This window comes from Palaemon carinicauda, chromosome 21, assembly GCF_036898095.1.
Source record: "Palaemon carinicauda isolate YSFRI2023 chromosome 21, ASM3689809v2, whole genome shotgun sequence".
Classification (NCBI taxonomy): Eukaryota; Metazoa; Arthropoda; class Malacostraca; order Decapoda; family Palaemonidae; genus Palaemon; species Palaemon carinicauda.
The window spans coordinates 47,414,069-47,436,568 of record NC_090745.1 but is presented as its reverse complement, the minus strand read 5'-3'; the positions used below and the strand labels follow the sequence as shown (position 1 = coordinate 47,436,568).

At 36.1% G+C, this 22,500-nt stretch overlaps 1 protein-coding gene across 1 annotated transcript in view; it reads left to right on the top strand.

Annotated features, from left to right (window-relative positions):
• LOC137615273 (uncharacterized) overlaps positions 1-22,500 on the top strand; it is a 512,941-nt gene that overhangs the window by 178,765 nt on the left and 311,676 nt on the right. Inside the window, exon 3 of the mRNA XM_068345000.1 lies at positions 9,656-9,800. Within this exon, the coding sequence (XP_068201101.1) occupies positions 9,656-9,800 (145 nt within the window). The remainder of the gene's footprint in view (positions 1-9,655; positions 9,801-22,500) is intronic.

Below are 22,500 nucleotides of genomic sequence, written 5' to 3'. Positions count from 1 at the left end.
ACGTATACATACAAATATTTAGGTAGTATATATGTTTATATATGCATATATATATAAATGTAAAAGTATAATAATTAATAATATTTAGATGTATGTTTATCCAATGTGACATATCAACATAGAAGCTAGGTAAATTGCGATACGGTATGTACATATTTCACAGAAAACTGTGTGTGCAACATTTATTTACTATGTTAGCCACGTCTTATCTCTCCCGGGGCAAGATAGCTGCCATCTCCACTTATGCGCTACCATCCGCCGATATGGGTTTCGTGGTATCCATTGTGGGTTATCTGTGGATTACTGTTAGGTAATTTGGGCTAATTGACCACTTAATTGGATTTTCCTTTCAATTTTATATAGTTAAAAGTATTTTTTTTTATTCGGAAAGTTAGCCACTAATCATATGGCTGATCTGTCTTTTCATTACATTAGTAATAAAATAATTATTTGTGAAAAATGAATGTTCTCACCTTTTTCTGAAAATATAAGCATTTCTATTCTATATCAGAAACACTAAAATGCAATAATTAAGGTGAATAAAGCAATTATAAAAAATATAAATCTTTGCTACAAGAAATTTTGCCTTTTATCAAATTTTCCTTCTTATCAAGCAAAACATACTAAAAAAAAGAAGAAAAATTTACCAACTTAATTCAGAATGTGTGGATTGTCTGAAACTCAACTAATTTAGGAGTGCAATATTTGAAATTCCTTCTATAATATAAGAAGTCTATTAGAAAAATCTCTTGAGCTCAAGATAGATACAACTGACGAAATGTAGATGAAGTTGATGATTATGAAGATGATTATAAATATGAGCTAAAATGTAGACGACATCTATATTACCTTATAAAAATTTCATATAATGAGGCTAACCTTCAGAGAAGAATTATCGAGAAACTTGAATAGAACTACTGAAGTTTACATCAAATAGCATAATATTAGTGTGCTAATATACCCACCAACTATAGAAATATTTCCTATGAGTGTATCTTATGTATAATACGATGTTTCATATTATTTGTGACCTGCACTGCTACAACCAATATTAGCCACAAAGGTCTGATTTTCCTTTTATTACAGAAAACAGTACTTCAGTCTTTCTGCTATTGAATGGTATAAGCAAACGTTTAATGCGCGTTTGTAGGAAGGGTTGTTTTGCGTCCAAAAAGGCTTTAAACGGTTTTTCATTGATCCATATCGATTGCAATTTCACAACTTCCTCAATGGTCTTACTTTTTTCATAAGATAGACATGACACTTATTTTGCTACAGTAACTTCTTAAATGACTTTTGTTTTTGTTTTTCAAAATCCTGTATATTGTTGATTTCTGTACACTACTCTTTATAAACTTTATCACACTAACACCTCTTTTGACTGATTCAGTTATCTCCTTTCTTAGTTCTATAGTGGTTCTTGAAACCTTCGTTTCTGGCTTATTATTGCTTCCATTAACCCTTTTAGAAGCTATAGTGTTGGATAGAAACTAGAACACTAAAATAAGAGTTAACAGAACAATGTTTTGAGGGTCAGAACTGACCGAGAGCTATTCATAAACTTGGCCAGTCACCTCAGTCTCAGACATTTCTTTTACCTTGGCAAAGCGTCTTAAGTTCTCAACCCATATACCAGTAGGTTCTTTCAAGTTGTTCGATCCCAGAATTGTTAAAGTTCCGGAGCGTTCAATCTCCAATGTATTACTTGATTAATTTTCATGTTCATAAGTATATGGATAAACAAAGATTTGGATGTTGAGGACCCCCTGTCCTCGACCTACTTACAATCATACTTTAAGTTTTGTTTGTGTTTAACTTCCTGTCCCATAATTTGCACACTGCACTAATACTAGCTTGATCTATATCAAGGGACTCTGCAACTGCAGACCCACACTGGGATGCCTAAAGGGGCAAGGATCTTCATTCACCTGGCTGTAAAGTATTAAATTCAGTGTGATTAATAATGATATAAATCTATATTTCAGTTAGAAGAATAGTGATTGTTCCAAAGGTATGCTTAACTAGTATATGTACGTGACAAATGAGATTATAACTAAATATTTTTCCCTTTTTAGATTACTTCTTCAAAATCTGCACTAAAACTATTCTCTCTGAAATTCATTGAGATGATTTTGCTAAAGTAAGATTTATAATGTTTCCAATAAAAAAAAGTCCAAGGATTATTAGTAAAATCAACTTAAAATGAATTAAGAAAATTTTAAAAATTTTAATGTTGAAAAATTAATCCTGGTTTTATGTGTGAAATCACTTGATATATCAATGGAGGGCATCTATAGAGGGTAAAATTACTCTATAGTGATTAGAGGCCAAAAGGTTGGTGTTAATGATATTGATTTCCACTTAACCCAATATTAAATTGTATGAATTGTATGCAAATAGCGAAAATAATACCAAAAGTATGACAAGATTTATGAAAATCTTGATATTCTGATTGATAAAATAGCAAGATATGTTTCTCCTAGAGATACCGAAATTATCTATAATGACGAAGTTTTGACAAACTGCATTAATGAAACTTTTATGACTAGAGCTATAGTAGAAAATTATTAATTCTCTAAAGAACTTTGGTAAGTATATAGGTTTTTTATCAAACAATAAATGTATTTCATCATTTGAAAATATTTGCTTAGCTACATCAATTCCCTTACAAATGTTAACAAATAGAGGTGTACTGGTTCAAGTATACCCGTCTAAAGGGCGATGTACATCAACAATGCATTCACTTACTGATTAAACAGCACCTAATTAAGCCTTTGTAAGTTTTGGGCTGTTCATTGAGTATGAGGAATTTAACTCATAAGTGTCAAGCATTCTTTATCAAATACAGTACATGACATAGTTACCATGGCTGCTGTCCACATAATTGAAAGAGGAGTGAAAACTCTAGGAATGATTGATAAGTTTTCAGTTAATATTAGTTTTTATTTCAAAGGCTAGTAACCTGTCAGTTAAAACAAGTTTTTATTTTAAAGGTACAAATTTATGGTAAAATATGTATGCAAAATATTATGTAACGTTAAAAAACCAGCGTTTCATGTGTCATGGTTATGCTGTAAATTAAATGTTAATATTTGCACAGTGGAATTTAGAAAAAAACTTAATGAAATACCTGCGAGTTGTAGCAATTATTCATATATTAGATTAACAATCTGCTAGAATATAATAACATCCATATGTTTAGTGATGGATCTGTAAAGGACACTGACACCACAATACTCTTTTTTTTTTCATTAACAGTGGGAGGGATGAGTGGAGTTATTATTCCCCATGAATTTCAGGAGGATGATGTCCAAAGGGATTGAGGATACGATTTCTGCCCCGTGCTGCTGAGCTACAAAGCATTCTTGAAGGGGTAAAATTTTGTATATACATAGTAAAGGAGTTTTTTTTGGTTATCAGCCCTTGCTTGCCTTCAGGAGTAGGATAGTTGATATACACTTAGTTAATCAATGGTTAAAATTGGTATGTTTTAAAGAAAAGCATGGATATTTTGTTAAGTCTACGTGGTACATTCTCATGTTGACATTAATTAGAATAAGATTGCTGACAAACTGGAAAAGCCTGCCACAAATAAAGATGATATACTGTATAAGTAGGGAGTACTCTTGGTCTTAATAGAGCTAACAAGGAAATGACGCTTAAGAGAACAGTGTGCAGTGTAAAAGTGGTTGGAAGATTTTTTACCAGTGACGGTGTAATAAAATGAACTACTTTTTTGTATTATGGAATACAAATGCTACATTTGGTCAGATTCTATCTAAATTAGAATCATTGATTATGAAAATACCACGATACTATAAATACTGTTGGTATTATATTAACAAGCAAAGAGTGTCTTGTAAATTATGTTATGAATCATAGAAGTTTACTTCGCAACATAGTATTTAACAATTCATTAGGTTTAAATTTTCTTAACATCTTAGTAATAATAATATAACATAACAGCTATGTTATTTCATAGATAACGTTTAGGAAAACATATAAACCCCAAACGTTTACAGGAATAAGTACGCACGGCTACAATCTATATTCGCCAATTTTTTGAAAAGGAAGAATATCAAGTTTAAAACTAAACAATATTCAAAACGTGATAATAACTTTTTCAAAAAAAATTAGCCTTCTTTTTTGCCTGAAATCTTAAAGGTTGCTTGCAGTTGCTTACAATTGAAAGGATTTTTTAAAACCAAAATGTCCTTATAAATTGCGTTCATGATAAAGAAATATACTTGAATGGTGTGAAAGGATGAAGTAAACATTGCTTTTAATAATTCATACCAAATGCAAGTGCATGCTTGCATGTATGTTTGCTGGCAACCAAAAGTTTTTTTTTTTCCAATAAATGTGTCTTCATTAATATAGTAGTTACAAATGAGAAACGCTTACAACAGACTTAAATACAATAAATGTTGGATGCAAGCAAATAAGCTTTCTAGCTTGCTTTCTTGCTTGCAACATAAGTAATGTTAAGAAATCACACCGGAATCAATTAATGTAGTTATGATTGTTTTGGAAGAGAAAAACATTCATGACACTAAAGTAACAGTAACTTTGCAAGCAAACAACCAATCAACTTTGCTTGCTTGATTGTTTGCTTGCGTACAGTATACAGTAATTATGTAATGTTGGAAAGAACAAAAAATGCCAAAATTAGTGTAATTATTTTTGTTATGGAAGAGAGAAGTCTACACATACTAGGGTAACAGTAACTTTTCAAGCAAGCAACGAAATAAGTTTAAAAAAGAAGAAGAAGAAGAAGAAGAAGAAAAAAGGAATTGCTTACTTTTTGGGGGTAGGATAAAATTAAAACCTGCTCCACGTTGCACCATCGACATGAATGATTTTTTTTTTCTTTTTTTTTAGCTTTTCGTACTACCAATAGTTGTGTAATAAGCTTAATAAAACAGAATAATAGCAATAATCTCAATGACTAAAATACCATTATAATAGTGATAACAAAGTTAGATATTAACCTGCTCTAAAGGGTGTCCTTGCATTGTTTTGTTAACCTCGGGGGGCGTAGCCAACTTTTCCGATTTGTATTATAAAACATTTATATTTATCTACATAGGTAAATCCTATTCCAAATTCCTTTATTCTGTTTTAGTAAAACTAAAATACAATAAAAAAAGAGTAATATGATGAAAATAGTATAAGCAAAAGTAACAATGAACGAGAGCTGTATCAGCATCCGTAGGAACTACTTGGAGCGCGACTGAGTTGAGTGGTGAACACTGGTTGTAGCTGTTATTTAAGAAAGTGTGATTTAACCTCCCGTGCTTGCATCATTGTTATAAACAGGTAAACTAGTTAGCTCAAGTGTGGCAGACCAGTATCTCTTTTTGGTGGTGGATGAAAATAAAATAACACTACTTGAGCTAAGAAAACAACATACAAGTATGAGCATCTGCCAAATGCTATTTCTGTGCCTTCTCTGGTTACTTTTCCTTGTAACTTGTTCTTCATCATGGCTCCTAAGCTTAAAGCAGAAGATGATACCAATGTTTCAAAAAAAAAAAAAAAAAAAAAAAAAAAGGAAAACCTGCTATCACCGTGAAAGTGAAATTACAGATTGTGAAACAGAAAGAAAAGGGAGAAATATTGACAAATATCGACTGTGTCGTACAGTTATCAAGAATAATAACATAATCCTTGATCACTTGAAGGTATCCCATTGAGCCTAATGGTAATTCTGGCGAAAGAGAAAAAAAAATTGGAATAGAAACAAAGGGGGAAGAGAGTGCAGGTGAAGACTTTATTACAAGTAGGGGTGGGCTCATACAGTTTATGGGTTGTGCAAATTATAGTAACAGTAAAGTTCCAGGTGAAGCTGGTAGTAGTGCTGAGATAGAAGGAAATAGGTATTTAATGTGTTGACTGAGATAATTATCTTGCTGAATAGTGTTTTAATGGGAATGAGGCAGGTTTATTTTGGAAAAGTACGCCAAACTGTACCTACATTGACAAGGAGGCGAAGACTCCTTATCGGAAAAGCAGGATGCTATAAGCCCAAGGACTCCAACAAGGGAAAATAGCCCAGTTGGAAAGGATATAAGGAAATAAATAAACTACAAGAGAAGTGAGGGTTGTGAACTCAAAGGCAGGATGCAATCAACTGAGTTTTATTAAGGAACACTCTCCTTTATATACAAAACCTCAAGGCAACAGGACATAACATGTTCACAAGACAGACAATGTTACTGAGGAAAACAGCAGACATGAATTTTCATGTTCGTTTTAGTGCGAGGGAAGAGCGAAGATACAAGCATAATATATACAAAAGGAATTATGTACAATTGTGTGACACACGGTTGGTACAAGGGGCACATACTTGAAAAATCTTTGCATATATCAATTCTACTGCAATAACTTTGGAAGTTCATCCAGTTGCTCCTCAGAGGGTTAGCTTGGTAATCTGTTTGTGGATGAATTCCTTATCTGTTGCATTGTGATCCAGCACACTAAGAAATAGGACTAGCTGTTAAGGCCTCAAAGCTCAACGTGTACCAACTATAGACTGTTATACTAGATCCTTCACCAAGATCATCAGAAAAAGTCTTACATTAATTCACTCGTTTATAACTTTCTCGCATAATAATTGTAGATGTTTCGATCAAGCAAAATAATTTGGTAGAATCAAGACAGCAGGCCGATAAATCTATCATCGAGAGGTTTAAACGATGGGCATAGTAATGTGTGAAAAAGACTTTAGTTCATCCTTTTTAATCAGTGTTTGTAAGCCAACATATTTGACCGACATATTGGCTGCTTCATCATAGGACTGTCCAGTTATATTTCTATAATCTAGATCTAGAGAATACAGTATTTTGGCAACCAGTTGGCGATAAAGAACCGTACCTTTCAATCAATCTTTCTTTTTCCCTAAGCACACTAGTAACTGGTCTGCAATTCCAGCATCTCGTGTTTTGTCTACTTCAATTCCATATTTTCCACACTATCACTACCTTCATTATTGTTTCTTTTATTAATGTCCTTATAACATTCATCATCTTTTTGCCTGTTGTTGTAGATAATAGAGTTATCAAAGATCCTCGGCCTTTACTCCCTTTGGTTTTGATATCTGAAATTTGCTTCCGATTTATGCTGATGACTGTTGCCTCATTCGAATGTCTTTTTATAATAGGACTGCACTTGCTAATCAATATTACAAGAGATCAAAAGTTTTCACAGGTGTTGCTCTCCGTGTAATTTTTATTTTTATCTTTTATTTTAGGATTTGGTATCTTTCTAATGAAAGCAAAAATTATCTGACTGTATTTCGATATAAAACAAAACAAAAATCATAAACAATGTACACATAATTACACTTTAACTCTGAAAATTATCTTCATTACATAGTGATAAAAACCAGGTTATTTTCAAAGTTGATGAAATAAATGAAAGAATATCATGACAAGAACATTATACAAAAACATTTCTGAAATATCTCTCTCTCTCTCTCTCTCTCTCTCTCTCTCTCTCTCTCTCTCTCTCTCTCTCTCTCTCTCTCTCTCTCTCTCTCTTCCAAATGTCCCTATATATATATATATATATATATATATATATATATATATATATATATATATATATATATATATATATATATATATTATTCTTTTCTTTCACTTAATATTTTTATCTCAAGAGGTTCCGGGAAGATACTTTCAAGAGAAGAGCCCGTGAATGGGGGGAATTGCTTCCCCCCCCCTCGACAAGTCTGACACAGATTAGACATGCTCAATACAGGTCCAGCCTGCATATTTAGTATTAGAAGCAACAATTTCTCACGCTATAGAAACAGGCTTACGTCAAGCAATAGAGAAATGTTTTTTTTTTCTTTTAAATATTTTACGACGCTACTAAACTTGAATTACACAAAATTATAAATCAAGATTTCTTTTCGTTTTTCTCAAACATAATTTGCAAGTAGCTGTCGTTGGCATGATATCTATTTGCTGTCAACAGGCTTTCATAAAACATCGGAAAAATGTCATTGCTTCTTGACTAAAGTTTGAGGGCAATACACTTTAATTACAAAAAGTTACAAAAATAGTGATTTCCTTTTTTCTCAAATACAATTTGCAAGTTACAAATCAGCTGTTTAGCTGGCACAATAAATTTCTATACAACTTTTTATCTCTAGAATAATTGTATTGAATATTATCTTTATTAGCATCAACTATGCCAAAGACATGTACTACTGTATATCCAGGCATGCACTTTATAACTTGATGGTGAAGCCTTCAAGGTAAAAAATTTGTTGGTAGGTTGAGATGAAACTTACACTGAAATCAAAATTTTTGTATGTTATGGAGGAGTCCACAAGCTTCAACTCTATTCTTGTTGTCCCACCTGTTTTAACATCATTTGTGAAAATATCAAAATATCACCATGTAACTCATGAGCAATAACTTCAAGGGCTGCAATGATGTGCACTAAAGCTTTGTAAAATGGTCATATGCGTTGCGTCTTGCTGCCCACCGAGTCCTGCAAACTTCAATGACAGGGTTTTGTTTAAAAGTTTGGCTTTCTTTTACCTCTATATTATCTGTCAGAACCTTTTCTCGTTTTGAGCTGTTAGTACAAAAAAGAATACAATAGTCTTTATTCTTTTTTTCTAGTGAGTTCCTTATTACTGGAAACGAACACGATTTGGCAATACTAAAGTTTAAACAGTGGCTGCTGCACTGGGTGAAGCATTGGGGGCATCTTTTTCAATGAGTGTCAATTTCCCTCACATTCCTAGCTCCATCATATTCTTGTCCTCTGCAATCTTCCATTGGTAAGCTTAATTCTGCCAAAGATGTCTTTATTTTTGTAGCAATATGTTGGCCTGTTATCCGGAATAGTGAACATACTTCCAACAACTCTTCTCTGATGTTGCATTTCTTATCAATAAAGTGAATCCACAGAGGTAAAAATTCATTATTGTGAGATCACACTTCGTCAACCATAAATGAAAAGAATTTAGCTTCTCTTACCTGTAACCATGTTATTCTGGATTATGTGGTTGCCAATCACTTCAATCATTTTATTTTGTACTCTTGGAGAGCTGGTGTTATACAACGGTTTAGACTTGAAAGAAAAAGATTGTTATTCATTACATCGTGAGTACAATTAAATGAAAACGATAATTTACAGAAAATATGGACTTCTAGATAATTTTGAAGGATCGTTCGACTCCCCCGCCCCCTCTTCCCTAGGTCCAGACCTGATGTAAGGGTTAAGTATATTTCCTGGAAAAGAAATAAAACCCTCTGCTGTAAGTGGGGGATGGGTCGATTTTTTTTAAATAAATGCTATCCAAATACTATTCAAAGCCAGTTTGGCGTTTTTGGGAAACACACATATATAAATTACATATATGCACACACACACACACACACACACACACACACACACACATATATATATATATATATATATATATATATATATATATATATATATATATATATATATATATATATATATCATATAAAGTTTGACCCATTACAATTAAATTTTTGTCTGTGTTCTTTAAAATGTCAAAATCATTTAGAATTTTTATCAGAAATTTGGAGGTTTATTAATAGTGTAATAAATTTCTTTTTACTTTATTTGTTTTTCTCAAACATTGAATTTTACTCAACAACAGATAAACGTCAGAGTTCTCAACCGTATCAACACTGTAACCAACATTCGTGACTTTGCAACATTATTTGATCTGGAACTTCCAAAGCCCAAGGCATCATCTGATATAGGTTTCAACATCAGTGAAAGGATCCGAGGAACAGTGGAAGGTGGGCTATAATTCATGTTTTTTACCTCTCCCAAGGAGGTTATAGAATGACTTACGTTTATTTATTTATTTATGTGTTTGTTTGTCTGTTATCAGGATTATGTCAAAACTTCTTTTCGGAATTTTACCAAATTTCAACAACAAATAGATATTATGCTCCAAAAAAAAAAAAAAAAAAAAAAAAAAAAAAAAAAAAAAAAAAACCACTTTAAATTTTGGAGGTGATCCGGATCAAGATCGTAATTCTGGGTATTATGTTATTATAAATCAGTAGATTCATTCACGTTCGACACATGAAAAAGGGAAAGCATGGTCCATAAACTTGAATAAAATGTTACCAATCTTCGTTGGCGGAGATCTGAAATCTCTGATTACTCTTTCGATTTGTTTTAGTTAGTGATCTGGGTTACGGTAAAGGTCTACATTAAAAGAACATACATGGATAAAAAGGATAAGCTTGAGGCTATGCGCATACGGTGCTACGACTTTTTATCACTCGTCATTTTATCACACGGCATTTCATCACTCGCCAGTTAACCCCTCATCACTTAACCACTCGTCTTTTCATTACAAAGACATTTAAACACCTCGACAGTTAATCATTGCTCATTACATCAAACGACACTAATGAGATAATCAGTCCTTTCTAACCATTGTGCAGTTCAAGAAATGCTTTCACTTCCATGAACATTTTCAAATAGACGAATAATACCCATTGTACAAACAAGTATTATTTTGAAAAAAAAAAAAAAAAACCTCACCAAAGGCAATTACACTGTGTGCTTCAAGAAATTTGAATACTACAAACATAAAAAAATAAAGAAAATTCTGTCCGTTGGTGGTGCAGAGAATACCATCGAAAAAAATTTAGAAAATTAATTCCTTAGGAAATCATGTTATATCAGATGTAAGGACTACAAATGGACTGGAAGGTTGACATTAGGCTCTGCAATCAATATTCCAGTGTACCAGCATTATGGTAATTTTTCTTGGACGATATACTTAAAGTCATGGCTCTTCATCGATTAGATTGAATGCACGGAATTGCCGGTACAGGTTTGCCACGAGTTAACAAATTCTCATCTGTTAAAAATAAAAAAGTATATATATATATATATATATATATATACATATATATATATATATATATATATATATATATATATATATATATATATATATATATATATATATATATATATATATAACAAATGGTTAATCATATCGTACAATCAAGTCTTATCACATATCTCAATGCAGTTCAATATTCTTCATGCATATGAATAATCTACGAATTGAAATTATAATTTTGTATATTATAAATGTATTTTTGTTTTATACAGTAGTGCTTCTGCGTTTTTTCTTTTTTAAATATATTGCATGAAAAACAATCGATTGAGGTAAAAGTAATGAAAAGTCGTGATGATGAAATGCATTAATGATGAAAAGTCGAGTGATGAAATGTGCTGGTGATAAAATGGTCTGGTGAGGAAATGTCTGGCTAAGATATGTCTGATGAAAATCTACCACATGGTCAAATGTCGTATGATGATGTGTCGGGTAATTAAACGACGAGTGATGAAATGTTTCTTGACTACGCACAGTTGTTCATTTAAATAACAGTTAGAATAGATATATTATTCATTACTATCTATACTGGTATCATGCCATTCATCTTAAAAGTAAATATAACGTCATGAACAGGCATCATATAACTCATCAATATCCCACCCTTCCTCTTAAAGGTAAAATAACAACAATAACAGACGTCACATATGTCATCACTAGCTAGAGTTCATTATACCATTCCTCTTAGAGTTAAAAATACTATCCTGAACATGCATTATATTAGTCATAAATACCCTTAGTGGCATTATGCATTCTTCATAGAAGTAAAAATAACGTTAAGAACAGGCATCATATTAATCATCAGTATCCACAGTGGCATCATAGCATTCGTCTTAGAGGGAAAATAACAGCAAGAACAGGAATCATATTAGTCATCAGTACCCAGAGTGGCATCATAGCATTCATCTAGGACCCATTCTATTATTCCTTTTGTCAATCTATTATCTGTCATTCTGATTATATGTCTTGCAGACGTCTATTTCTTTTCTTACTAGGAATATCCTCTACTTGAATTTGCTCTCGAATCTATGCTGTTGTTTATCTGTCTCTTAGTGTTAATCCCATCATTATTCTTTCTATAGCTCTTTAAGTTGCAACTACTTATGTTCTGATCCTTTTGTAAGGTTCCAAATTTCCGATGCATAAGTTAATGCCGGTAAGATCACCTGATCAAATACTTTTATTTTGTAGAGAAAGTGGCATTTGGGTTTTCATAATCTCACTTTGTCTACCAAAAGCTCTCCCTCCCTTCCTTATCTTTATTTCAATTTCGGTCTTATGTCCTGTGGGAACACTTACTGTATGTCCAAAGTACGTAAATTGATTAACAATCGCTTGAGGCTCGTCCTTAACCCTTATTTATTGATCTTAAATTTTCCCCAATTACAATAAAAAGACTAAAAGGTTCACTATGGCAACTAAAAACATAATTGAATTACACCAGTAACGTTTCAGATTTAATGGTTGAACTTTTGAAAATTTTGCTTCTATCACAGGTGGCGTTCTTTTCTACCATTTCATTTTCAATAGAAAATGATCATCAATAATTGCGTGCGATACTTCCAATGCTCAAATTTTGCAATCACCTATAAAGCTGTAGAAATGGATTTAACATTTACAGTTTTACACAATAGACTCTGTTAATACTAGTCTGAAACTGGTTTAGCCTTCTTGGCCCTAACCTAAAAGATAATTGGAGTACGTGCAAACGTTTAGTTTCTCCCATCAAGTCAAAGGGTCTATTTCCAAATTCAAGGATCATTCCTCAGGAGGTGATAACACCCACAATGTTCAGTAGAGTGCTCGCATCAAGAGACAATAAAAAAAATCTACCCTCTATCATCAACGGGTTGTGATTGATGTTTTATGAAAAAAGAGACATTGACATATAACCTGGTATAACAGAACTCTCATTATCAAGAGGGACACTATTATCCACCATTCTGCAAAAATCTTATCAAGATGCAATCCCATATAATTATCCTAATAGTCTACATATGCCATCTATTTCTTCGGAATTGATCTAAAATTCATACCTTGAGATTTTCTCATTAATTGAAGTATTTTTATTGTAAACAGAACGAGCATAGATTTCTCTTTGCTCCTAAATTTTTACTTCACTAACAATCATCATAAGTATCTATCATAGGTAAATATTGAAACTGTTGTTGATCAGTTATTTGAAAATAACTCATTATTTCTGAAGAACAGTGGGCGCGATCATTGCAATGCACAAAAGCATGATTGGTATATTATGGATTCTACAAAACCATACACAGCACTGATCAATAACATGGCCAAGCTCACCACAGTTATATCATATAATAACCTTTATTTTGGGCCTCCTGGTGAACGTGGTAGAGCCCTTATTCTCTCAAACAAGAGACACAAGAATTAGGGTACGACATACTTTGCTAGAGAAAACAGTTGGACCTAAGTTATCACGGTCACTAGTATGCCTTCCATAATATCCTTCTTCATATCCAGAGGTGGGATGTCCTCATGAGAAGAATTCACCAAACAGTCAGATAAAAGAGTAATATGCATTAATAGAAGGGACAATTCCTCAAAATTCCCAGCTGTAATATAAATCAAAGGTTAATATTAACCCCTTCAATATTTAAAAGAACCTATAAAGTTTATGCAATTCTTTGCATACACTCCGAGAGCAACTATTTAAGCTTGTGCATTTCGTGACAAAAGTACAAGATAACCGCTTACGAATAAAAGTATAATATGAAATATAGATTTTCACCCATAAATCCCTCCCAGGAACATCCTAGTCTTGTCATATAAAATACAAAGTTAGAAATAACGAGTCGGACCTGTATGGCAAGTGTATTACACACACTTTTTCACTGTAATGGTATTTCTGTTTTTTGTATATTATCATTATAGCTCTTAGGTTGTGTCCACATATTGGTGACCACCGCAGTGTCCAGTTCTCTCTCGCCTTCCCTCTCAATACTGTGTCTCACTGTTTGATATGGCACCCCTAAACACTGACTCAACTATTAGGACCACACCCCTGAAACTACCATCTTTCGCCAGTGGAGAAGCGTTCACCTGGTTCTATTGTGTTTAAGTCCAGTTTAGCATTAAGGGCACAACTCAATCAAGCACCAAAGCAAAATACGTTCTCACGGCGATCCCTGAGAACACTTTCCTGAAAATCTCTGAATGGCTGTGCGAGCAAGGGGACACTCCAACAACATATGACTCTATTAAATCATACCTCTTGGAACAATATTTACCATCACTAGCCGCCTGCCTAGCAACACTTTTTCAGCTTTCTCAACAATTGTTGGGGAACCAAAAGGCTTTCCTTGCCCTCAGGGAAAGGACTAGTATTGCTCGCCTGCAACCTGCTTTAGACGGCTTTCCTCATAAAGTGAATCTACTTCAGTCCCTTTGGGTACGGTGCCTACTCAAACCTGTATGCACTGCCATCCCCGATGTCGATATTTTACCCATAAATGACCTAATGACCAAAGTCGACACCCTTGTGGACAACCACTTCACCACTATTCAATATTGACTGAAGATGACGGGAATGTGGTAGGTCACACACGCTTACCCCAAAATGTTCCAGGACGGCGACAAAACTGTCCACCACCCACTGATCGCTCATGTCCCAACAAATGACCTCTACAGCGACTTCTTGGTGACCATGGACCACGTTTATGCAAATACCACTCCAGATTCGGGAATACTGTGAAGAAATGTGTGAATGGTAGTCAGTGACCAAAAAACTTGTAAAGAGGCCATCGCTTGCAGTGGGGGCCTCCCAGTCCCTAATCTTTTCTTTTTACATTATGCAGGTACAGACATGCGATTTTTGGTAGCCACAGGTGCTTGCCGTTCCTTTCTGCCTAGACCACTCTCCAGGTCATGATATAGTCTGTCTAAGTCTATCTACATCCGCCTGGTAGCTGTCTATGGATCTGCGATACCAACACATGGCTATGAAACCCTCACATTATCGTTTGGAAGCACCAAGTATAATTGGATGTTTCTCGTGGCTGACGTCACATTGCTAATCCTTGGTACGGACTTCCTCTCTCATTTTTCACCGTTGAATAGTCAGCTTAGAATCCTACTCCTTGATGCCTCTCTATCCCAAACCCTCAGACCTCACTCTCCACATCAGCGCTCTCATGGATGCATACACCCACCTCCTCATGTCGTACCCAGAGGTTTTCTGTCCAGAACTTTGTCAAACCCCCACTCTAAACACAGTATTTCTCATCATATCAAGACGATGGAGACCCAATTATAGGCCAGATTCAGAAGTCTGGCACCAGATTGTTTGGCAACGTGTAAACAAATATTTGCCAAAATGGAAGAAATAGTGTTTTGCCAAATGGCCTCAAGTCCATGGTCTTCACCCTTACACATTGTCCTGAAGAAAGATGGCTCTCTTTGTCCATGTGAAGATTATAGGTGCCTGAACATGCAGACAGGACCGAATCACTACCCCTTTCCAAACATCGCTGATGAGACCTCCTGCTTATGCAAAGCGAAGACTTTTCCATGCTTGACCTCCTGATGGGGTATTATCGGATGCCAATGAACTCAGAAAACATCCCCAAGACCACCACACATACTTCAATTCCGGTTTTAGCTTTCGTAATGCTGGGGCTACTTTTCAAAGTCTCATGGATAGCTTCTTAGGGGGCCTCCCCTTCTGTGTATATTACATAGACGACATACTTGTGTTTTCTTCCTCCAAAGAGGAACATGTCTTCTACGCATATTGTTCAACCACCTTCAACAGAATAGCCTTGTAGTCTAGTACGACAAGTGTACCTTTGGTGCCAACGAAGTATAGTTCTTAGACCCCCGCATGACTCCTGAAGGAATCTACCTGCTCCATGAGACGGTAGCAGCTGTTTAAAACTTCCTCATGCCCTCGACTGTCAAAGCACGGCAAGAATTCTTGGGTATGATCAATTACTACCACCGTTTCCTGCTAGCCATCGCCACCACTCTTACCCTCCTCTATGCCCCCCTCAAGGGCAAGCCCAAAAGACATGAAGTGGGGTCTCCATCAAGGAGTGGACTTCTGCAACGCAAAGAATGCCTTATCAACTGCTGCTGCTCTCACTTTTCCTGTGCCACATGCCCCTCTCCTCTCTAATGATGCCAGCAACATTGCTATTGGGGCAGTACTCAAGCAGATGATCAACAGTTTGGCCCGCCCACTGGCCTTCTTCTGTAGAAAGTTGTCCAGGTAGAATCCGACTACTTTACCTTAGGCTGGAAATTGTTGGTGGTTCACTTGGCTGTCCGATATTTTTACCACCTCTTGGGAGGTACGCCCTTCGTCATTTGCACGGACCACATACCTCTGGTGCATGCCTTTATTCGACAGTCCGATGCCTGGTCCACCTATCAACGCCAACATCTATCTATGCCGTGGCTGAATACAATTATACCCTTCAACACGTACCTGTGAAAATGAGTCCTGTTGCCGATGCCCTGTCAAGAAATACATTGGCCGCCATTCATCTGGGACTGGATTAAAACGGCTTGGCAGAAGCCCAAGGAAAAGATCTAGAGTACCAAGTATGTAGGGCATCCTGCACATCCCTCTGTCAAGAGGATGTCCCTCTCGACTCCAAGACCATCCATCTGTGACGTTATGACTGGTAGACCTAGGCCATGGATACCTTCCCTAACGCGCTGACAGGTATTTGAATCCATTCATGGCTTTCACGTCCCTCGTACCCTTCTACTGCACAACTCCTGAAGACAAAGTTCATTTGGCATGGCATTACTAAGGATGCTAAGGATTGTGTCTGCTCCTGTAATTCATGCCAAACCTCAAAATTACATTGACACAGATTCAGGAGTGGGTACCTTTAATCAACTTCAGTGGTGCTTTCCTCACATTCACGTCGATGTTGTAGGTTCCCTACCCACATCACAAGGACATTGTTACCTGTTTACCATCATCGACCACTCCACTTGCTGGCCTGAAGCCAATCCCATGGAAACTGCAACTTCCGCCTTGTGTACGTCTGCCTTACTCTCAGGAGGGATCGCGAGATTTGGTATCCCTGAACATATTACTTCTGACAGGGTTACCACTTTCACCTTTCAACTGTTGACCTCATTAGCAAATCTCCTTGGAATCAACCTACATCAAACAACCACATGCAACCCTGCTGCAAACGGAATGATTGAACGTTTTCTCCCTGCCCTCAAAGCAGCTTTGATGTCCTGCTGCAATGACTCCAACTGGTTTACTCAGCTTCCCTGCGTCCTCCTGGGACTAAGATCTGCTCCAAGGAGCACCCTGGATGTCCCAGCAGCTGAAATGGTGTATAGCAACCCGTTGGTTATCCCTGCCGATTTTTTTTCCGTTGACAACCTCCTTCGACAATCTCCAGCGCCTACATCATGTTGTGGGAATATTTACTCCATGCCACCAGACTTACAAGCCCCCAGCAAAGCAACACATACCTACAAATTTGCACAAGGCATCACACGTTTTTCTGTGCAACAGCACCAATAAGCCACCGATAACACCCTTTTACATGGGCCCTTTCCTCATGATACATCGAATAACAAAAGCATTCCTATTAAAAATTCGTGGCAAAAAAGACTGGGTCGCCATTAATCACCTTAAACATGTATATCTCCTGCAAGATGACCCACCTACAGTATGCCTCTCATGAGCAGAGTACCCTATTCCACATGAATGTCTTTTTTGGGAGGGGAAGAATGTACAGCACTTGTATCACTCATGCTCGTACACTGTAACAGTATTTCTGTTTTTTTTTTGTATGATATCGTTATCCTCTCCCCACGCATTGATAACCTGTTTAAGCCTGTATTTTCTTAGATCATTGGGTTTGAATTTTTGTGCTGTTCATACTTGGAACGGGTTGTACACATACTCATGCTCTGTCCTAATAAAGCTAATTGCATGCAACTTGTTTCTCAGTTATGACCTAACTGGCGTATCCACACAAACCTATGAACCTATATAACAATTACAAAAGCCAATGTAACCTTCAGCTCCTGCACTTCCAAACGCTCAGCAATAAACTTGTCAACGTTAAATGGGGCTTCTGTGCTACCATCTAAGGTTCAATAAGATGGTGTAAAATAGCCGGTATTCTACCTTGAAAGGTCAAATTACACTCCTAGTAGTGGTAGAGCTTGTAGTAGATATTCCAATGAACCAAGACGTCGAGGCAGAAGTTTGGTTTAACATTTTACAGATTTTGGCTTAGGTTTACCCCAAAACATTACCACTCATCATTCCTCTATAATAGTCTCATATTAAAAAGAAATAGAGAATAAAAGGAAAATGATAAGATTCATAAAAATTATGCTATATGAAATAATATCCCTGGAATAAGAATAAAATGTAAAATAAATCTGTGTTGCAAGGCAAATTTTAAATGAGGAGATACATCACAGAATGTAAATAATGATGTGTTAGCAATAGAAATCAGAAAAATCAGAAAATATCTACAAACATTAGCATTCATTGACAAAATATAAACATAAGTAATTTGATATATATATATATATATATATATATATATATATATATATATATATATATATATATATATATATATATATATATATATACATATGTGTGTGTGTATGTATCATCATCATCATCTCCTCCTACGCCTATTGACACAAAGGGCCTCTTTTAATTCCATACTTCTCCATTCATCATCTCCTACTTCGTGCTTCATAGTCCTTAGCCATCAAGGCCTGGGTCTTCCAACTCTTCTAGTGCCTTGTGGAGCCCAGCTGAACGTTCCGTGAACTAATCTCTCTTGGGGAATGTGAAGAGCATGCCCAAACCATCTCCATCTACCCCTAATCAGGAACTCATCCACATTTGGCACTCGAGTAATCTCTCTTATAGTTTCTTTCTAATCCTGTCCAACCATTCAACTCCCAATATCCTTCTAAGGGTTTTGTTTTCAAATCTACAAAATCTATTTAAGATTGTTTCATTTTCATACCATGGATTATGCCCATGCAGTAACCCCGATCTTACTGAACTGATATATAGTCTGATTTTTATATGTAATATCAAGCAATTTGCTTCCCAAATTTTACTTAACCTAGTCCTTGTCTGATTTGCTTTTTCCAATCTTTCACTAAACTCTAATTCTAAATATCCTGTATTGGAGACTATGTAACTTTTGTCAAGTAAGCTAATGCCTCTAATTAATTTTGATCAAGATCCACCTTATGGTGTCTACAGGTCAAATTATTATAGACCCTCTATTACTGCATTCAATAATAATGAACCAATTGCAATGAATTTCAACATAGAGTTTGTATGAACATAGGAGATTATTTTGGGCTATATTAGTTTGGAATTTCCCTAATAGGGGGTCCTTTACTTTGGGGGTTTTCGCCCTCCACACACACAGCCTACACTGATTTTCTTTGCTATGGGATAAAATATACAAAAACTTACATAATACTTACTGATTGAATCTTAAGCAATTTTTATACTTTTTTAGTTTTCTACAAAATACTGCCCTCAAAAAAGAGGTTTATATATATATATATATATATATATATATATATATATATATATATATATATATATATATATATATATATATATATATATATATCCTAATCCATGTATGAAGATATGTGTTTATACATCAAGGTAAAAGAACCTAACAATTCAGCATGTTGTTGTAGCAAGATTGCATCTTGTTTGCGAGGGATAGTCAGTAGCCTTTGTGCGTTCATTTAGACAAGGCACTCACCTTAGAGTGTCAGCTGTACACACGGTATTTACGAACCTTTTGTAATAAAGTGAAAAAACCTCATGTTCCGATGTCTCATTATCCACTGACATGGGACATATTGGTGTCAGGTGTACAAATAAGTCTGTTTGTGTATGCTGCGAGCAAAGTTGTTCTTTGAGCTGGTAAAATAAAAGTTCAAGATGCCTAGATACACAAGGACTAACATAGCAGACGCTGCTGCTGCGAGAGATGAAAAAGAAGGAGTAGTTGGCTACAGTGAGGCCCAGGAAGAATATAGACAAGAGCTTCGAACACAGGAATTGGAAAATAAGTTACATAACTTAGCAGAGTTAATGAAGAGAGTCTTGGTTGAATGAGAAGAGGAGCGGCACGTAACCACAAACGCACACAAGTAAAACTACACATGCACAGCCGAGTGAAGATAATATCGTAGTTCAGAAACTGCCAGAACTCCAGGCAAGTGTTAGGCCTTTTGATGATCAGCGGCCAAATAAAAGGTTTAGATCGATCGAAGTGTTTTTGAGAGACTATGAAGTAGCCATGTATGGATGGTCTGAAAGAGAAAAAGCTATTCAAGTAATTAGATTGCTGAAAGATGCTCTGGCAATCATGGTAATTTGTTGGCCACAAGACAGTTTAAGAAGTTATACTGAAATAAAATGCTGTTTAATTGAGAAATATGCCTTACAAAAGCGAGAAAGGGAGACATAAAAGAAATTTAGAAACCCTAAATTCGGGAAGGTGAATCTGTTCTTAGTTTTGCAACTCGCATTTTTCGCGATTGTGATTTGTTTGCTACCCGGAGTGCCAATCTCCCAGAAGGTGATAAAAAAGCAATTAGCCGTGAACATATTCTCAGATTAGTAAACCCTTATTTATGTGGTTATTTCTTCGATGATAATCGCTCATTAGCAGACGCAGTGAGCGCGAAACAAAAAATTCTAGACAGTTTGCCAAACAAAAAAAAAAAAAATGACTGAGAACAACTGACCGGATTCCGAGAAGTTGGCTGCCATGAGAGGCACTTACCAGTTTCCAAAGCGGGAGAAGGAAGATCGCTGTGAACAGTTGAGAAGAGTCTTCAGATGCTGGCAGTGTGGGGGAGAGGGGCACCGACGAGTGGAGTGCTCAACCTAAGGTTCTCCCCGCTGTTACACCTGTCAGGCCTACGGTCATCTATCTCGAGAGTGCCCGCAAAAACGGCTAGGGTGGGCGGGCTGTGGCATACGCACATCTCCCCCTACCCAACATCTGAGGAAAAGGAAACAGAGTAAGGGGGAGACGAGGGAGATTGATAGCCCCCCGCATGACATCAGAAGCAGCAGCCGAGGCAGCGGTGGGAGTGACGACGATGGACTTGGTAGAGCAGGCACTGGGACCTCCATCGGTACTCCTGACTTCACCCCGGAAGCACTAGAGAGCAGCGGCGTTGCAGGCAAGGTCATTGGCCCGTGCCCCATATATCCCAATGATTGGCTAAGAATGTAAGCAGTTAGGATTCACCTACCAGATAAATCCATTCGACCGTTGATCGACACAGGAGCCAGCGTTTCACTGATTGAAAAAAGATTCTCCTCAAACCCATTACAGTTAGTGGCATCCATCATCCTCGACACGTCAGGAGGAAATAAACTACGCGTAAACCATACAACGATTGTCAACTTTAAGGTAGGATCTGTGAAGTTTATACATGATTTTTTTGTCTTGCCCACCTTGGTATTTCCAGGAATCGAGGCTATATTAGGAATTGATTTTATAAGCACCAATCAAATATGCATTTTTGGGGGAAAAGATACAATAACAGTAAAAGCAGGAGGGTACAATTTGCCGATAGAAAGTCATGAGAGAGTAAGTGGTTGTGCGGGCACGGAGAGATGATTAAGTAGGGTAAGAGCTGTACCTGAGAGACGAGAAATGTTGTCTCCCCTGACACTTATGATCATATCAGTGACCATGTGTCAGCCTCTTCCAGAAGGAACCAAGGTCGTTGTTAATTCCAAAGACAATTCGGCGCAGTTAGTCTTAGAGGGCTTATCAGAAATAAAAAAGAACAGAGCTGATATAACGATAGTTAAATTGTCAAATAAAAGAGTTGTGTTAGCAAGTGACTCTGTGTGTGAATTAGAGCTATGTGAAATTGTTGATAATGGGGTCTTGGGAGCCACAACTCCAGCCCGCACAGACGAACGCATTCAGAAATTGATTTTGCAAGCACGAAAACTATGTGTCAGAATATCAACCTGTAGTTAGTGACATTGTTAATAATTATTCCGATGTAATTGCAATTGGAGACGAACCACCCGGAAGGATTGATCGATTTCCCTTTATCATTGAAACTGGACAGCCTGAGCCGATCAGGTCAAGGAATTATAAGGTACTCATTCATTTCCAGGTAGAGAAAGAAAGGGAAATTAGTAAGTTAAGGGAACAAGGGATAATTGAGGAGAGCGAATCCCCCTGAGCTTCTCTGATTGTAGCTGTTAGGAAAAAGGATGGCTCGTTAAGATTGTGTGTTGATTACAGGAAGTTAGAATGCAGTCACTATGGATAATGCATTTTCATTGCCCTCAATCAAAGAATTACTTGTGAAGGTATGGCATAGTAAATATTTTACATCTATTGATTTGAAGTCCAAATACTGTAAAATACCCATTCAGAAAGACAGTAAATGTAAAACAGCATTTATAGCTAACGATCAACTATTTCAGTTTAATTTTCTTCCTTCTGGTGTTAAAAAGGCTGTAAGTCATTTCTCTAGAGTAATGATGGCGGTTTTGTCTCCCTTACTTGGTCATAATGTTC